The sequence below is a fragment of the Calypte anna genome, chromosome 3 (genome assembly GCF_003957555.1).
Source record: "Calypte anna isolate BGI_N300 chromosome 3, bCalAnn1_v1.p, whole genome shotgun sequence".
Lineage (NCBI taxonomy): Eukaryota > Metazoa > Chordata > Aves > Apodiformes > Trochilidae > Calypte > Calypte anna.
The window spans coordinates 93827142-93846785 of record NC_044246.1 but is presented as its reverse complement, the minus strand read 5'-3'; the positions used below and the strand labels follow the sequence as shown (position 1 = coordinate 93846785).

The 19644-nt window shown below is 35.7% G+C and overlaps 1 protein-coding gene across 1 annotated transcript in view; it reads right to left on the bottom strand.

Moving 5' to 3' along the window:
- CSMD1 (CUB and Sushi multiple domains 1) overlaps positions 1-19644 on the bottom strand; it is a 945929-nt gene that overhangs the window by 167886 nt on the left and 758399 nt on the right. The window contains exons 22-23 of the mRNA XM_030448332.1: positions 16641-16810; positions 8271-8427 (exon numbers count right to left, since the gene is read on the bottom strand). Coding sequence (XP_030304192.1) covers positions 8271-8427; positions 16641-16810 — 327 coding nt within the window. The remainder of the gene's footprint in view (positions 1-8270; positions 8428-16640; positions 16811-19644) is intronic.

Here is a 19644-nt window from a genome sequence, read left to right as displayed (position 1 = left end):
TCAGTACATCCTGGAATGCACCTTTCAGTTCTGTTCCCTCCAAAACCTGTCTTCAATTCAAAATCAGGTAGAAGCATGTGTTTATTTTGTGACCCCAAGTGAAATTCTTAGAGATTCTTTACAGTGCAGTGTACAAGAAGCTGATGAAGTTCAGAGATATCTGCAAATGTTATTTTCAACTATTTTGAAGATAAGAATACAGTTTGCCATATATAGAGGTGTGTTTATATATAAATATACATATATGTATGTATGTGCATGTACACTGCATCTAATCCTAAAGTAGCTATATGAAAAATAAGTCATCTAAAATAAGTGATCTCTAAAGGCAGACACAAAAAATTAAGCACGTGAAAGGTATGCATTACCAGTCTTCAGGGATTTGGTCTCTACTTGGAAAGTCTAAGCTTCTGTTCAGTACTAAGACTTCTATGAAGGGTCATGCTATGAAGGGGTACTTATTCTGAATGTAAAAATGCTTTTCAGCTTATGCATTAAACACTAAAGGATTAAAAATAGCCCATGTGACTCGAAGTAGAGTTTAATAATCTTTAATACTTATACTCCTTACAGTACTGGAAGTATAGATTGGGCAGGCCCTGTTCTGTAAAATGGTAATGTTGTCTTTTCACTTCTACTGGCCATGAAAGACAGAGCTCATAAATTATGCATAATATATCTCAAGTTTCTGAAAATTATGTAGTAAAATATTTTGGGGTGACTCCAAAAAGGGGAGGGAAAAATTGACTGTAAAAAAATTTGACTGTGAAATTAGATAGGTTATTATTCTGGGAGATAGATCCATACAGACAAAATATTTAATGAAATAGGTTAAGAAACTGAAGATCGGTTTCATTCTGAACAGAAGAAAGAAAACAGAAGCAAAACCACCAATGTTTTCAAATTCAGCACAACTGGAAACCCTAGTAAAGACTTCAATACTGAAAATCTGGAATGCCTTATTCAGGTTTTTTTATGCTTTAAACCTAAAACAAATGAATCCTTTTGATTTTCACAAAAAAGTTGCCCTGAACAATATCTCTATTCATAGTTTTGAGAATGTGGCTGAACTACGCAAGTATTCAGTATTTGGGAAGTAGAAGGCAGCTCCCTTTCTAGGGAAGAAAGGAGGCACGAGATTATTATTTATCATGTTAATAAACTGGATATTATAACTCTTGTACATAAGTGAACTGAATTAAAATTTCTAATAAATCTTTCTTTTGGCATGTATTATACTTCTACTTTTCAATTTTGCAACTTTGACTTTCTATAGAAAAGTTGTTCTACACAAGCAATCCAGTTTACATCAATCTGGGGTTAGTCACGTAATTGCACTAGTCTTAAAAAGACCTATGAAAAAATATATATATGTAGCTTAGGACATACTAATTTAATGATTTTTGCCTCTTGTTTGTTTTAAGTTAATTTTGTTTTATAATTTAACCTCAGTGTCTGAAGGTTTTCTTTGGAACAGATTTTATACACCAATTAGTTTCTGGCAAGAAACTGCAAGAGCTTCTTTTCATTACTGAATTGTTCTGCTCAACTAACACTATAGAGCCTGAAGCAAAGCCACTATATTTCTGAATTTGAGTTTGTTTGCATGCTACAATAATTGTCTGAGTCTGCAGTTTCAGAATACTGCTTTTGCTGACTATCTTTTAACATTTTCAATTACTGCAGAACAGGAAATTAACTAAATGGAATTTCAGTTCTGGATTCTCTCAATTTCCAGTCTTAAACTATTTATATAAATTTAGATTATGCTAATTCATCTACCATGCATTTTCACTATCCTCTGAAAGATGTAGGGGTGTAAGAATGTTTATAACACAGTCTGAGAAATATATTCCAACATTTATTTTCTTCAAGTGGAAAGTATATCCTGAGACAAAGGGAAAGAACATTGTAAAACTGCTTAGTATGCATGCAAAATATAATGGATGAAAAATACAGATAAAAATATAAAAACTATGTAAATAATGACAACAACAAAATTTATCCTTGCAAAATATGTTTTTTTTAGAAACAGACAGAATTTGATGCAAGGTCTATGGTTGAGGACAGCTCAAGGGCTTGAATCCTGCCCACTCTTCTGTCACAACAGAATTCTGCTTTCAGTGAAAGAAATGGTCATAGATTCAGAATTTGCAGAAGTTAACATTAGAGTAAGATCCTAGTCTACAAAACATCCCCTCTCAAAAAGTGGAATTCTTACTAAGACTTTTCCAGCCCTTATTTCCATCCTAGCACTGAAGTGCAGGTAAAGATCTCATTTTGTATAATAGGAAAATGGAGGATACAAATAAAAGACCAGGGCTGAAGAAATAACATGGAACTTCATTTTTAATGAACAGGTGAGTTCAGAAAGTTAAAATGTAATTACACCATATATGACAAATGTATAAATGGTTTTCAGATTTTATGAGTTCTGCATGTTTCCAAAGCACCAAGGAATCTCTTGTGGGGTTCAACATAGTTCTGAGTGGCCCAGTGCAGCCAGGCGTGTTCCTACAGATATTTGTCAGTGTTCTTGGAGCAGATGGACCCTTCCACTGCCTCATTTCAATGGACTCCAAATCTTAATCTGCAGACTGTCTCCTGTTATATCTTGCACAGCACTAAGGAACAATACAATTGTCACAGAGAGGTAGATAAGGTGCTCCTAAGAAAGTAGACATAGATAAAGACAGAGACAACTTCACACTATCTCAGTCAGGCAATTGTCAGCACTAGGAATGTATAATAACCCTCAAGTCTGAGAAGAGTCCAAAGAGAAGTTCTAAATAATGGCAAAGTTCTTTACACATCACAGGTCTGGGATACTTTCTGAAGATATAGGTGGATGGCATCATAAATATAGAAACCCATCCTTAGGCACCATGAAAATAAAAAATGCTTGGTGTTTGGAGTTCTAGCTGGTACTGTAAAGTCTTTTCTATTCAGCTGTGGGGGAAGTTTTACTCAGAAAACAAGGATGGACACATATTTGAATTGGAAACACTGACACTTCCTTCTTTGTTGAAGTGGTTATTTTGAGAAATGAAGATTGGTTTAAATGTTTTACCTTCTTTCTATTAATTTTGGACATGTACCTAAAACAGTGATGTCTTTAAAAGAAAACCACTGACATAGCTACTGGCATACAGAAATTGTGATAGTAACTTTTGCATTGACTAAATACAATAAATAAGACAGGAGCAAAATTACCGTACAAGTAATCCTCAAAACAGTTAAGAGTGATCAAATGGAACTACAGTGTTGTGCTGAGTAATCTGTGGCTTGTCCAACTCCATAGAGATCACAGAATAGTCTGAATTATACCTTACTGAGAGCATCACAGAGCAGTTGTATATGACATGTATGATGTGTGGAGGAACTGTTTGCTTTTTTTTTTCTAATAGCTAAGAAAAGTGAGACTTTTATCAATGAATGAGGATCACATAGTACCAAGGAAGCACTTGTGACACAAGTGAGAGTAAATTCAGTTCTCCACATGCTGAGTGAAAACAGCCACAGTTAAAATTCCTCATATCAGTACTGCAATAGAGGAATGGTTAGATGCTGCAGGGAGACTGCCTGTTTGTTATTCAGAGTCTGTTCTGCATTACTCCTTATTTAAAGTTGCAGTCTGTTACTTTACCAGACAGCTGTGTTTTGTTTTTAGTGCCTGTCACTGTGTGACATCAATAAGATTTCATTTTAATTTGAATGTCAATTTAATGTTAAATACTACTGACATGACAGCACAAAGCACAGCACATTTATACCAGAATGGCCAGACCTTCTGAGTGAGTAGTGAACAGGAAAGTTAGGTTCAGCTGTGGGAATGCCTATAGCTACAAATTCTCTTCCCAACAAAAGCTACAGGTATCTCAAGAGAAAGGTTCTAATCGTGCAAGGGAAAAAAAATAATACCTCAAATTAACAAACTGAAATTATGAAAGAAGAACTTAAATTTTCTCAACAAAAAAGTAACTATCAGATGAGTCAGTTGTGGCTACAATGTCTATAAACTTTTATTTTTACATGCAGATCTCTATTGATGGCCTTTATTCTTAGGGAATTAAAAATAATCCTGAAAGTCCAATTTTGCTCCTTAGTCTTTAAAAACACTTCTTATAATGGTTAATAGAAAAATAAACTCTATTTTTGCAAGCTCCATTTGAGAAGAGTAAAAAATGACATAAAGGATAATCTATGCAACTTTGACTTACTTCTCCAGACCAGAGTAATCCACTAACCTCTCATACTGCAAGATACTCTTACAGTTTTGGTATATAAAAGATATTTAAGATGGAACAATGTATTCAAATCTAAGATCATCCTCATATAAAAATTTAGTCCTGTGAAACTTACGTTGTCATTTTCTCAGCACTAAAATATGAATGTTCACACTCATTCCCTATGACACTATGTAGAGGCTCTATAAGTGAAAACTGATACTTACTCTTATTTGACCTAACCCATTTTCACCTTATATTTAAGGAAGTGGCTTTATATAAATGTGCCTGTCAGCAAGGACAGGTAACCTGGGCAGATTACAAGGAAATTGTTTGTGATACCAGAAACCAGGTTAGAAACCAGATACCAGGTTAGAAAAGCTAAAGCCCAGATGGAGCGAAACCTGGCCAGGGATATTAAAAAAAGCAGAAAAGGTTATTACAGATATGTCAGAGAAAAAAGGAAAACAAGAGAGGATGTGGGACCTCTTCAGAGGGATACAGGTGACCTGGTTACCAAGGATGCAGAGAAGGCTGAAGTGCTCAATGACTTTGCTTCAGTCTTCACTGGTAACCACTTTAAGCCATACCACCCAAGTCACAGAGGGCAATGGCTGGGTCTGAGAGAGTGAATTTCAGGTCTGGGAACACCTAGAGAACCTCAAGGTGCGTAAGTCCATAGGACCTTGAGATACATCCATGGGTCCCGAAGGAACTGGTGGATGAAGTTGCTGGGCCACTAGATATCATATTTGAGAAGTCTTGGCAGGCTGGAGAAGTCCCCACAGACTGGAAAAGGGGAAACCTAACCCCCCATTTTTAGAAAAGAGAAAAAAAAAAAAAAGCCCAGGGAACTACAGAGCAGTCAGTCTCACCTCTGTGCCACGTCTATATATAGGGGAGTTCAAGTGTATGAGTCACACAGTTTGCAACATGAAAAATTAATGATGAGATAAAGGCAAGTCAGTCAAATGCATTACAAACAGCTCATTTCACACTGCAGCCTTGAACATCACTTTTATAATCTGTGCTTTGATGTTTTTTATTTGCACTTGTTTAACATTACTTTTAGAAAATATCTCATGCCTGACCGAGTTGCCTGTCTCATCATTAATTTTTCATTTCTCACATGTGAGTTGTGTTTATCTAACCATGAGATAACTGAAAACAGTTGCAGAGTGAGTGAGACATCTCTGATGGATGGAGCACAATGAAGGCATGAGATTAATTAGGTAGCATGTTACAAATTGTGTCTCTCGTGCACTTGAGCTCCCCTATTCATACACAGTTCCCTTGCAAAAACCTCAGAGCATGGTGAGCAGGGCTGCCTGTGCCCACAGGTTCTGCTCACAGTGAGGTTCTGTGCACCATGCTCAGTGAGTGCCATGTGCCTGCCAGTTATCCAGAAGGAGAATCAGAAGTGCAGAACTGTCCAGTGGACACTTGTCTGACAATGAGTTGGTTGTGGCATAAAACTGGTAGTAAACAGTTGCCCTAAAACCTTCCTTGAAACCATCTCATAGTTAGAGATCAAAGAATTAAATTACTACAATTTCTAGTTTCCATTCAGTATTGTTCTTACCCTGGAGAAATTTCCCGTATTGCAGATTTCATTAGAATTTGAATATTTTAGATTTCCTTTTAATATCCACTTATATTCTGATTTCTAACATTTATACAACCCAGTTAGGTTGTGAGGTTATAGAATTCTTTTTTTGTTACGCATTGTGATATAAGTAAATATAAAGTAATGTAATGAAATACTGAAACCAGAAAATCATTTATCTACATTTCTGTTATCATTCATCATTATTTTTCTTCTGTCATATTTTTAAGTTTAATATTATCCACAGAATTCATAATGTTAAAAAAGATGGAAAGGCAGATGAACAGAATTGTGCACATGATAGTTAGTATTCAATTTAATTCACTAGCGCACTCTAATTTCCTCCAGTGATGCCACAGTTTAATATTCTTTTAACTTTGTTCTCATATTTTTTAAGTGTCTGGCATTATATTTCAACCTGAAAAGTGAACAAATAAATAAATTGCAGAATAATCTTTTGAGGAAGTTATTTCCATCTGTATACTACATCTTGGTTAATCCAAACAGACAATTATCATTTTGTGTTTGATGTATTTACCAAATGTAAAATGGATGCATTTGCTTTGTAACTGGAAATGTACCAAAAACTCCAATCCTACTAAATAATTAGTACTACTTTCTGGGACATCTAATATTTCAAATACTATTAGGATTGGGCTACTGCAGAAAAAGAATGGGTGTCAGGACTACAACTCGTTTTCAAAAGATTCCAAAGGAATGCACCTTCTGCTTGAATCAATGATGAGAAGGCCCAGACTGAAGTGTTGGGAAATAACACAGAACATGTTATCTTATTAGAGTTAATGGAAATCATCTGGAAATCTCAAAACATACTGTCTTGAATTTGGTTTCCTGAAAATACATGTGAAAAGTAAGGGATTAGACTGTATTTACAAATGAGGTCTGTCTCATGTGAGAGCATGCAGGAGGAAAAGTCATTAAAAAGAAACATTTCAGCATGAACTGCTGCAATCTGGTCACATATTAAATGCCAGTTGAGATATTCAAAAACAAAGGAAAAAGGAAAATGTGAAGACATTGGAAATTGAGTTTTGCATCTGTACAAAGTATTGTTAAGATTACTGTTAGGAGACTGTAAAATTCTGTCTACACATTTCAGAAAATATGAAAATACTGTGAAGAAGAGATAGCAGAGTTTCAAAACTAATCAAACAAGGAAAAAGCCTTAAGGTATGCATTATCATATGTTAGCTTACACAGAAAAATCTGGTGTGGGAGAGAAAATCTTACTAGAATTGCAAAGTGAAGCATAAAAAACCCAAGTTATTGTATACCAATACTAACCAAAATTCCATTTTCAAATACAATGCTCTTTCTAAAGGATTTTAAAGGAAGTGATTCTGATCCCTTGATTCAAGTTCCTTGAAATCAGAGCCCTGAAAGTACGATTGTTTTAAAAACAAACAAAAAAATTTGTTCCTTTTTCCAAAGGAAAAAACATGTACAGTAACTGTACGTAAAGCAAAGTAGATTTGGCTAGTGGTTCTTTATGGAGTCTTAAACATAAAGTGAAAGGATATACTATCTAGATTTAAGAACACAAAACAAAACAAAGCAAAAAAAAATCCAACAAAACAAACAAACCAAAAAACAAAAAAACCCCACACCAAACCCAGATGAACAAAACCCCTAAATAAAGAAAAAAAAATAACAACAAAAAACCCCACAACCAAACAATGCCACCCCTTTAATACATTTCATCTAGCCAGAGAAACTTTCCTTTTCTTTATGGTTCTGTAAGCAAAAAAATGGTGAAGTAGGATGATAAATTTTCAGATTTACCAAGCACAGCATAAAGAGAAGGGGAAAATTTTGCTTGTTCCACAACTGGCTCCAATCCAGGGAAACCAGCAGATGTACTAGAAAGAGCTATGATTCAATTTCTGTGCCACAGTGTGAAGTGGCCCTCTGCTCTGCTTTGCAGGATGCAACAGGATCCCATGGAAGGCATAGTAAAAGGCAACAAGTTGAGCTGGGGAATAAACTGAACAAAGGGAACTCTGAGAGTCCTTGAAACCTGGACAAAATATAACTTTTTGCATGTTGGAAAAAAAATAATTATCCTCAAAGATACTTGATCCTGATCCTGACAAGCAGTCAGGACACATTCAGAGTGTGCACCCTGGCATGCTGCATTTCTTTTATTGTCATTTGTACTTTTTTGTAGCCCCACTTCTAAGTCTTCAAAATAATAATGCTTTCTAAATTCGAAAGGTTACAATTTTCCTTTAGTTATGTTCTTAAAACATTAATATGCATCCAGCCACGTAGACAAGCAAAATTCAGTCTACTAATCACAGTACATTCTAGGAAATTCATGAAATTAGCTTCACCAGTCTCTGAAAAATCACTGCAGCTTGAGAAATACACATTTCCCCACAAAATAGCCAACTGAACCATATTTGTGAGCTACTTACTTGTATAAGTGAGCTGAAATCCTTGGTCAGTATCAGATCCATTGGTATTAAACTCTATCCACAAATGGTTAGAAGTGCTATTAAGGATAACTCCCATCATCTCATTTTTGGTGAAGGCTCCCAGAGAACGTGAAGAACTGTCTTTTCCATCATACACCTTGTAGAAACAAAATAATAGTATGAAACCAGACATAAAATCTAAAGATTTGAAAAACACTACATAATCTTTATACAGTAGTTCCAAAGTTAGGCATGTATAGCCAACAGTTTCCCCCCCAAAGTTAATGTGATACATTTTTTGAGGTACATACTACTTAGTTATGCAATTCAGTGAAACGTAAAGTATCTGTCACCCTTATGGCATTAATACTTAGTTTCCTTTTCAGTTTTGTGACCTCAAAAAATTCATATTCATGCATTACTCTTTTTGAGGTTTCATAAACTCAGATTTCTTTTACACAATTATTGACAGATGCTTACAGAAGTATAATTTCTGAAATCACTGTTGAAGTAAGGCTGTAAGAGGTGAACTCTGTTCTTTCATCTCTGTAGTTAATAACAGCAGAACTGAGGTAATAAAGTCAACCTGATGTTTTTTTATTTCAGACTCTGAGCCTGCAGTAATTTTGCATTTACTATAAGTTTAAAAAAGAAGGATAGCTCTTCAAGAAGACATGTGATATTATTTCTAAGCTAAGTGTAGAGATATTCTTGTTACCCACATTACTTTATTGAAAACTTTCCATGGAGGACAAAATCAACAATATTAACCTCTGTGATTTTTCAAATATTAGAATGAATAAGATATCCTACAAATTGTTTACTAATACACGTCAAGTAAAAAAAACCTATGCTAGGAGGTGAAAAAATATTTTTGCAAAATCTTGAAAACCATGAAGTGACAAAATTATCTCCTGTAGGACTTTCTTTCTCAAAGTGAATTTAGAAAAAGCTAATTTCCTCTTTAAGGTAAATAAGTCACCTGTACTTTATAACGGAAAAATAGGCAGATAAGAAGTGTGTTGCCTACTTCCAAGACATTTCCCATATTCCATGTGAATACTTTAACAAAGGCAACTAACAAATCTGAACTCCAAGTTTCTAGTTTGAAGTAAAAGATTATTTACCCTGATCTCGTATGTCCTAGAGTGACTGTAGATAACTAGGCAAAATCTAAAATTAGGGAAAACATCTTTATCTCTCCTTTCACAGACCTTGTTGTAGAATGAGGATTTAAGCTTACACCACCCTGAAACAGGAAGTGACCCATTTAACAATATGAATTGCTACATTTGAGTGCAGTTAGATCCATTAATGAAATTTTGCAATACATTTTTTGAGAGCTTGGGAACTAATTTTACGCATTGCAACCAACAGTTAAAAGCAGAATCATTTTCTCAGTGGAGAAAATACCAGCATACCATCAATATAAATGAATGTCTTGAAAGTACTTCATTCATCTCAAGTGCCGACCATAACAAAATAATATACCCAATGTACAAAAAATTCTTTTTAGGATAAAAGCACAAATTTAGTTTAATAAGCATTTACAGATAAAAATAATTACTTTCCCTAAAACAAGCTGTTGAAAACATATTATGCTAGCCATTGATGGAACAGTACATTCTGTCTTTATTACTAAGGCAAAAATTGTCTTGTATCAGAGCCCATAGATGAGCTATCAGAAGAAACAATCCATTGTATTTAAGAATTATGTGAACAGTAACACATACCTAATGTCTGCCACTTGGCAGAAATATGACTTTAGCTTTGATAAGAGTATCTGGAAAACTGCCTCCAAGCTTCTAATATTGTCCTGGGCCCAAACTACAGATCACTTTCATGGACTGATTACACTTTATCAGAGATGGAAATCTATTGTACAAAGTAAATAAGCATTCACTCACTGTAAGATTTTTTTTAAAAAAACTAATATTCTGATTACACATATTTTGCAAAAAGCACCGGTATATTTTGCCTGGTTTGAGAGATGTTACTTTGAACTGAACAATCTATTTTTATTTGTCATTTAAAAAATGCTATGTTTTTTAAAAAAACCTATATTAATCTGTACAAAAAACCCTCAGAGTTACTTACTACAAATGTCCCTTACACATCCTGTTCCAATAGTCTTTTACCTCACTGACTGCTACAGATACTTCTCCTACCTGAGGCTGCAAGTGAAATAACAGTATCTCTCAAGACGAGACCAGACACAAATGAAAATATTGCTTATGAAATAAAAATGAGCTAAGAGGGATCATGTGAAAGCAGTTGTAAAAAAAAGAACAATAAAGAACAACAAACAAAACTGTGGCAATTTTTAACTGTTGACACTTGTCTGGCTGCTTTTGTCTAGCTCCTTTTAATATTACACACAGACGTACATGCCTACTCTAGTAATTGGACTGGTGTTAGTGAACAAACATAAACACTGAATCTCTGTTGTCAACACTGGTAACTTGTTTAAACACCTGTGGGAAAGAAAAAGCTTTTTCCCTAATAATTCTTGGTCATGATTTGGTAATTTGTGTGGGTCAAGGATCATTCTCAACAGGCAAATTGGGTCCAACCATTGTGTTCCATCATATATAACTCCCTCCAGAGTCAGAGAACACATTCAAGGTATTAGTCTAAGCACTATCACTAGTAACTCATGTAGTGTGCATGTTTAACTTACTTAGGAGAACCAATTTGAAATAGCATTCACATGCTACAATTACTATTTTCCCTGTCATGAAGAAAAAGGGAAGGTCAAGCCAACAAAATACATGAAATTACATACATGTTTTTCCTCTTACCTCTAATACACTCACACTAATTGCATCATAAAGATTTCACCATAAGTAGCCACTTTAAAGAATTATGAAATTTCAAGTTGTGGGTAAAGCAGGGGGACTGGAAAGCTAAGTGCTAATGAGTGAGAAAAGATAAGCTTCAAAAGAAACAGATAATCCAAGTATAGCTTAGCTATATGCCTAAAAACAGTGGTACTGTTTCTTTACTTGAGTTCAGGTTTCTTTCCTACTAATTCAAGGTCAAATTTGGCCACAGCTATGGAAAAATTTGCCCCCAGCTTACAGTCATCAACTTACATGTATTCTTGAATGCAGTAGTTTTGACTCCTTCTCATGCACAGGACCTTACTGATGTCAGAAATACTCTTGCAAAGTATGTTATTCCCTATGTACCACAGCCCCAATATCCAGCCTCAATATTCCCACCTGTGGCCACTGTAAACCTAGTTGAATATATACAGCTGAAAGTGGTTTATATTTCCAAAGCAAATAAACTGTGCTAGAGTAGGACTCCAGTCACCAAAACTTCATTGTCTACCCAGTATTGTCAGTATTCACTTGGCACACATTTAATGAAGACTTACTAACACACTCACAAATCTTTCCTGGGAAAGCATTAGCCTAGGAGCTGCATAAGTCAGGGAGTGTTTCTGAGATATGGTTTGAGTGTGTCACCTTGTGAGTTAAACAAAGAGTTTAACACTATGGAAATAGTCAAACAGCAGCAGCTGGCCTTTGGAGGCATGGAAGGATCACAACATTGCTTGGAACAGAGGGATAAAACTAGGCAGAGCATTCAGGGATGACCCCTTTCACCTAAACATTTGTGAGGTACTAAAAGGGAAGTGCTTGCTCTACTGCTGGGATTAAAATAATGCAGGCAAGAGAAGATTAATGAGGCAAAATGCTCAAGCAACAGGGTTAATCTATCTGCATCTGCTGTAGGAAAGTAAAAACAGACACTCTCCTGAAAGACATGAAAATGCTGGCTAGATTTTCTAAACTCCAGTTTCTCATTCTCATGGCAAAAATAAGTTACAACTAAACTTTCTTTTATTTCAGAGCTCTTAATAGCATCAAATCATCCCAAAGGGAAATGCTTTTGAAATACTGCTACCATTGTGTAAGAGAATTCCTGCATTCCCAGCTGTGTCCCACAGAGGGCAGGTCCAGCCCCCTGTCACAGAGGCTGCCTCTGCAGCCCCCACTGCCAGTGTCTGGGCACTTCAATGAAATGCCATATATGTACATAAAAAGATGAAGATATTCAGGTGTGAAAATGTCCCATATTTCAGATCAAGCTTTATAAATATTCTTAAGCCTTACTGCATCCCTCACAAGCTGCCTGCAACCGATTTTTGGGGCTGTTTTCTGTGCAAACACAAGATAGAAGCCTGCTGTTACTAGCATATTTTGCTCGTATTTAAATTACATATAGGAAAGAAAGCAAACTTCAGAAGTCCACAGCACTTTCCCAAAGCTGTGGGAAAGGTGAGCCTTTGGAGAGTGTCTTAATTTCCTAATTGCTCAGACTGTACATCTGGTCAGAAAACGTAATAAATAAAATATCATGTTAGGTGAGAATGAACTCATCTTTCTTGAAGAAAAATTACGTGCTGTAGTACCTAAGATACTCCCCTTTTCTCTAATGCTAAAAAGGCTAACTTATCTGAAAAAAAATGGAAAAATGTAAATGTAATGCAACAGTGACCTGTGATAAATTATTGAAGAAGACAGATGTATGACACTGTATGAAGGAAAAGGTGACACTCCACACGGGTAACAAAATTGACAACTAGCCTTAAAGGTGATGTAGCTATGAACTAAGAGAGTTTGTAGAGGACCAAAGAGAGTTAAAAACAAAATATAGGACACTATTTTGCCTGTGTATATAGTACTGCCTTGTAGTATCCGTTTCTTGAGTCTTCTGTATAGTTCTGGTCTGTGCATGGGCAGAGTGGATCTGTAAAAAGTTCCACAGACAAAGGCAATGATTAAAGAGCATCTGCCTCAGAAGTGAAAGATTGGACAGAGGAAGGCTGAGCAGTGAAATGATTAAGGATCAAAAAATCATGAAAGCATTGAGAACATGAATGCAAAACTTTTCATTAAATTCTGCATTGTCAGAAAAAAGAAGTACTTAATGAACCTTGATGTTTCATTAATCAAATAAAGATACTGATTTCAAATTGATGAAAGAAACACACTAATTTTTACACACTACATGGTGAATGTTCAATACTTCCTGTCAAAGAACAGGCATCTAGTAGTATCAACAAATTTAAAGGGCTACCAAAATTCAAAGACAAAAGGTCTGTAGACGATGGAAGAGACAACAGTGTGATTTAATTTAATTCAACAGCTGTGGATGTTGGAGGAGATGGAGCTCAGGGGCTAAGATTGCATATTTTACCTTAATACAACCACCAACTACTATTATCAGAGAAAGCATTCTGAGCTGGACAGACCACTTGGTTCAACTCAACAAGACAACTCATGTTTCTAAGGTAGCTCGCATTGGTTGGAAAACAGAAAATCTTTATGCCAGCTTCCTATACTTGGCTGCTGGAAAATTCTCTGCCTCTAGATAGCAGGTTTTAAATTATCACAAAGTGTCTTTTTAGTGATAATCAGACAGTCAGCATAATCTTATGATGCATGGCAACACTGGAAAGAAAATTTCTTCCAGTCTAGAAGAATATCTCTAGACTAAAGAAAGAATAAAGAATAAAGAAATCAGAAGCTGCACACACAAGTTTATAAAACCTGAATACAAGAGATACTTTAGCCATGAATATAATCAAAGCTAGGGCACAAATCCAAACCTTATTATTCAGCTGCAGAGTCCATTCAACCTCCAGTAAATCTTCAGTCAAAATTTTGGCCTGCTCCTTTTGGCAGACTTCCAGACAATGCCTAGATAAGTACTGGGGCTAGATCAAGGGCTGATTCCTGGGGAAACATGTACAAGGACATCCTGGCATAGGAGTGGAAAGGAAACTGACTATATTTTTTAAAAATGCAGATTATGGAGAGGCTATGTGTCACAGTTTAGGCTCAGTGGATAACAACCAGGCCTCTGCTGACTCACCTCACAGCCCTCCCCACTGTGGAATGGGGAGGAGAGAATCCACCTAATGGATTAAAAAGACAGAGAGGTTTTCACTTTCCAACTATTGTAATGGGCAAAAAGCTGACAGACTCAACTTGTGATGGAAAAAAACTAATTTAGTCTACAAGGAGAAAGAGAAAACATGACTGTATTTTGATGCCTTCCCCAACTACCACCCCTCCTTTCTTCCTGGGTCCAGATCACTTCACTTCTGTCTTCACATCAGCAAAACAGGGGGATAGGGAGTGGGACTTTAGGGTCAGTTCACCACATGTTGTTTCTGTCACTCATTCTTCCTCAGAGGGAGGACTCCTCACAGGCTTCCCCCACTGCAATGCAGGTCTCACGAGAGAAGGTCCATCACAAACCCCTCTAACATGAGTCCTCCATTTGAAGTGCAGTCCTTGAGGAACAGACTGCTCTAGTAATAGTACCTGCTTCAGGGAACAGTCACCCTCCCTAGCAAGGGTTCCTCTATGGCTGCAGGTCCACTTTTGCCCCTCTCCATAATCCTGCACAGGCTGCAGCTCCATGTCTGCCCACCTCTGACACTCCCCCAGGGGAGCTTCCAGCAGCTTCTCACAGGGGCCACCCCTGTGGCCTCCACGCCTGCTTTCAAAGCACCACCTCACTAACCCAAGTCGCTATAAGGGAAGAGAGTTTAATTGCATAAATGGAAGTTGTGCCATGCCAGTTGCCTCAAAACCAGAGAACAGGCCTTGCAATACAGACATCACAATTTTGGCTTTGCTTCCTTTGGATCCTCAGGAGTATTGTGCTCACAGATTTATGAGAGAAGAAAGTATTTAACAGATTTTTCAGAACAGCTTTCTCTCAATCACAACTTTCTTAGTGAGTATCTTAATAGAGAGCTTTTTCAGTTAGTATCTCTATGCTTGACACTATGAAATATTCTGAAGGATAATTGAATTTTCTGAATGCTTAAGGTTTTCAGAGGTGTTTTGGGGTTTTTTGGGGTTTTTTGGGTTTTTTTGGGGGTAGTTTATTACATGGTATGTACAAAGTTTCTTGGAGACATGTACCATATCCAAGCAGTTCAGTGGGCAGTTCTTCCGTGTCTGCTGCATCTGTTAAGAGCAAAAACATTTTTGGGGATCTGAACTCTCAGATCATAGAAGATGGGAGCAAAGAGCAACACAGACCACATATTTTGCCCACTTATTCAATTCTCTCTATTCTAAAGGGAAAACCACAGGCCAAGGTCTTGCAGTGCTTCACACATGGTGGCCAAGCAAACACAGAGATGTTTATTATCAAGGATTTTGTGGATGAAGTTAAAGACCGTGATATTCTTTTGACTATAACTTTCTAACAGTACTGTAAAGTCTTAAAGTTTTGCTTATTTCATGGTCTAATCCAGTCTGCATTTCCTAAAATGAAAATGTATAACAATAAGGATATGAATGTTTATACTAATAAAGACAGCGCAACACTTAAAGGAAAGTATTTTTTCTTCTTCATCATATCTCTAAATGCCTTGTATAAATTCAACTTGGACTGTCACTTATTTACATAAGGAGTCTCTTAGGATGACAAAGGCAATAAAACTTTGGACACCAAAATTTGATCCATATCAATAATATCTTTAAACTTTTGAGAAGCATTCAGTGAAGGAAAAAAAAAAAAAAAAAAGTAAAATCAAGTTGGAAATGTAGACAGCAATTTCTAACATGTTAAATGGGCTTCTGGGAGATCCCTAGGGAGCAAGTTCTGACTACTTGGTGATTTGAAGTACCAATTAACTTTGCAAATTTTGAGACATAAATTTGAAAGCGTAATTTAATGTTTGCTCAACACTTCAGATGAATGTAATGATTTTCAGTATATACAAGAATGGAGAAGCCCTTATTAAGAAAAGATAGATTATGGTCATGCAGAAGAAAACTACATTACATGTTCAAAATCTGTATATATTTCGGCAGTGTTTCAAAGCCTACCTACAATATAAAAGAATGAAAACTATCTTCTGTAATTACAATTGTGGTCAATATTATAATGCTATATGTCAGCTAACTTCTTTCTATCCAATCAACAAATTAATTCATTTGAAAGAAAATAAAACATTTCTGTGCAAGATACAGGAAAAAAAAATTAAAATGTACCAAAATTAAAATCTGTCCTTTGGTAAGTAATCACCATGACACACAAATGTTACTGCAAACTGAAAAGACACTTTAGTATTCAAAATTCAAGTTCAAAATTTAGAATTTCTTTTTAGATTTTAACCCACTGTAAATAGCCTAATATATTTCTATAACTGTAATCAATGCTGCCTATAATTTCTTTGAATCTAATACGAAATAATTGAATCTAGTGTTTTAACCACACAGAATTTATTCATTTTGTGTGAGAAAGTGAAATAAAAATAATTGCCGTTAAAAGCAGAGTTTTTAATGCAATATGAATATTGAGCATAGTAGAAATTGAATTATTTTTTACCTTAAGAATATCTCCTTCACGCAGCTGAAAGCTCCTCGCTCTAAGATGAATCCCTTTTCCAGCCTCTGTTTCAATTTTATAGATACATTCATGATTGTTGTCATAATTAGATGGAAAATTTGGAGACAGTAATGTTCCTTCATTTCCAGAGACAGTTGCTCCACATTCAGCTACAGAAAACAGACAAATAAAAATAAAAAAGGAAAAAAAAAAACCAAACCAAACAAAAAAACCACATACAAAACAAAAACAATAAAAAAGTGAATTATCCATTTCAAGAAAATATGGGTTACTTGCAGTAATATTAGACACTATAAAAACTCTGAACATTCTATCTAGGAAAAAAATATGTTTCTGTCCAATTTCACCTATAGGACGAATGCCTAGAAAATCTACCAGTGATGCAATTTCCTGCATTGCACCGGTTATGTTCATTATGTGCACTTAGGTGCTTTTATCTAATTCACTTCACCTCCAGTCTATCCCTTGCTCTTCCCATCAGACTGACCTAAAGTGCAGATTACCCATATTCCATAAAACTGCTGGTTTTGTCAAAATATACTTCTTGTAGTAACATTTCAAATAAGTGGAATATTGATTCCACTTACTTCCTTGTTTGGATTTACAAATAAATATTAGAAAAAAACAGAAAATAAGCTGTGGAGATAAAGGAATCTGGCAATAAATCAAGAGTATTCAAACATTTTTTCTCCATGAGAAACAAAACCAAAAACTAAAAAATCACCAGCCTTTACTGACATTAGGAAGGGACAAGCAGACAGCTTCATTTTTTCTCTCTTTAAAAAGTAGACAAGTCTTTTTCACAGACCTCTGTAATGAGAACTTACGGACACCTTTTAGCAGTAGACATTTTGTCATTGGTCCCTAGTAAGGAAAGTGGTAATGTATAGGAAGAGTGGCCTCTAACAGCTCAGGGGCTTAGTTTGAGTTCTGAGTAAGGACTAATGAAGATATTCCAAATGTGCAATACCAGCTTTGGCGCATAAATAAAACCAACCATAGAGATAGAAAATAATATTGGTGGGGTGTTCAAACAAAATTCAAAATGCTTTAAAATGGCCTAACATATCTTATAAAACCCCATATTAATCATAGCATATTCATATCAATCTACAATTTTTAAAGGTGGGTGTGATTGATATTTATATCTCTTTGTTCAGTCTAATGATAAAAGATATTGTGTTAGATACAGATTTTTATGTAAACACCATTCAGACTTCATTCAGAGTTTGGCAAAACCTATTAAAGCACTTAAAATAACAATGCATTAATGTAACATTGTAAATAAATAATTATTTTTTATCAGAGCTGTAATAGGTAAAAAACCCTTCTATTTTTTATATAAATGTTAAATAGAATTTTAGAGTTCACAGGACACTGAAATATGCCTTTTTGGAAGGGTGTGGGGTTTTCAATTTTAGGTAAAACTGAATGTTGTTTAAGCAGTATATATGTAAAGAATAATTTTGAAAACACAGCATAAAGATAGACCAGAAACATATATCAGAAAATAATTAATTAAAACACATTTAGGGAAAATGTATGTTTCATGTGTACATATAAATTATCTAAAATTTCCATATTTATATTTCCAGGGCCTTTACAGACGTCATCACATGTACATGCTCCTTACTTTTGAAAAGCCTAAAACCAGTGAAACTTTCTGTATTTTAAACTTACTCTCTTCAATAAAAACTAAGAAAAAGAGAGGAAAGCAGGGATAGAAGGGGAGAAGGAGATGAAAGGTGGGAAGAAAGGAAATTAAGAATGAAGTAGTTATAGTCTTATTTATAGACTTGTTTCTACTCTATATTTGGAATGTCTCTAGTAAAAGTGAGGAAGGAAAGTGTCAATAAGGTGGTTAAGGATTTTAAAGTAGAGCTTTATGTTCTCCCCTTCCTTGGTTTACTTAGACCTGCATAACTTAGAGCTGCATAACATTTAATAGGGAGAAGAGCACTGGGGAATAAGAACCCCTGCTGCCAAATGCCAGACAGCCTCTTGTCAACTTCCCTTCCTCAAAAGGAAAATGGTATAATCATAATAGAACTATTTCACTGAATCATAGAATTGTTTGGGTTGGAAGGAACCTTGAAGATCATCTAGTTCCAACCTCTTTGCAATGGGCAGGGACACTTCCACTATTCCAGGTTGCTCAACATCCCATCCAGTCTGGCCTTCAACTCTTCCTGGGAGTCCACAACCACAACCTGTTCCAGTGTCTCACCACTCTCATGCTAAAGAATTTCTTCCTCATGTCTAACCTAAATCTACCCTTTTCCAGTTTAAGGCTATTACACCTTGTCCTATCTCTACACATAAGAAGCCCCTCTCCAGTTATTTTTTTTTTTTTATACCCCTTTCAGGTACTGGAAGGATGCTAACAGGTCTTCATGGAGGCTTCTGTTTTCCAGGCTGAACAACCCCAACTCTCTAGTAAAACACAAAACAGTTGAAGTTAATATTTCCTTGCTACTTTACACTAATGTTAACTTCTTAAGCTAAGACCATAGTATAGAATTGCTTTGTTAGGAAAGACTGTCAATAGCATCAGTTCCAACCATTAGCCTAACACATTGCCAAGTCCACCACTACAACATGTCCTTCAACACCACATCTACACATCTTTTAAACACCTCCGGGAATGGTCACTCCACCATTTCCCTGGGAGCCTCCGCCCTTTAAATGATTTCTTCTAATATCCTACCTAAATTTCTTCTGGCACAACTTGAGGCAATTTTCTGTTCTTCTGTCACTTGTTACTTGGGAGAAGAGGCCAATACCCACCCCACTAATACCTTCCTTTTCAATTTGCTTTCCCAGTTTCTTGGCATAGAGACAGAGATGACTGTTTTGCAAAGAAACTTTGGCCCCATCCATGGAAGATTTCTTTATCTCCAGGCTTTTGGAGATCTTGTGTCCTAGCACCTGAAATTTCTTTCATTTGTCATCAGTGCCCAGATATAAAAGGACTTTATGGCCT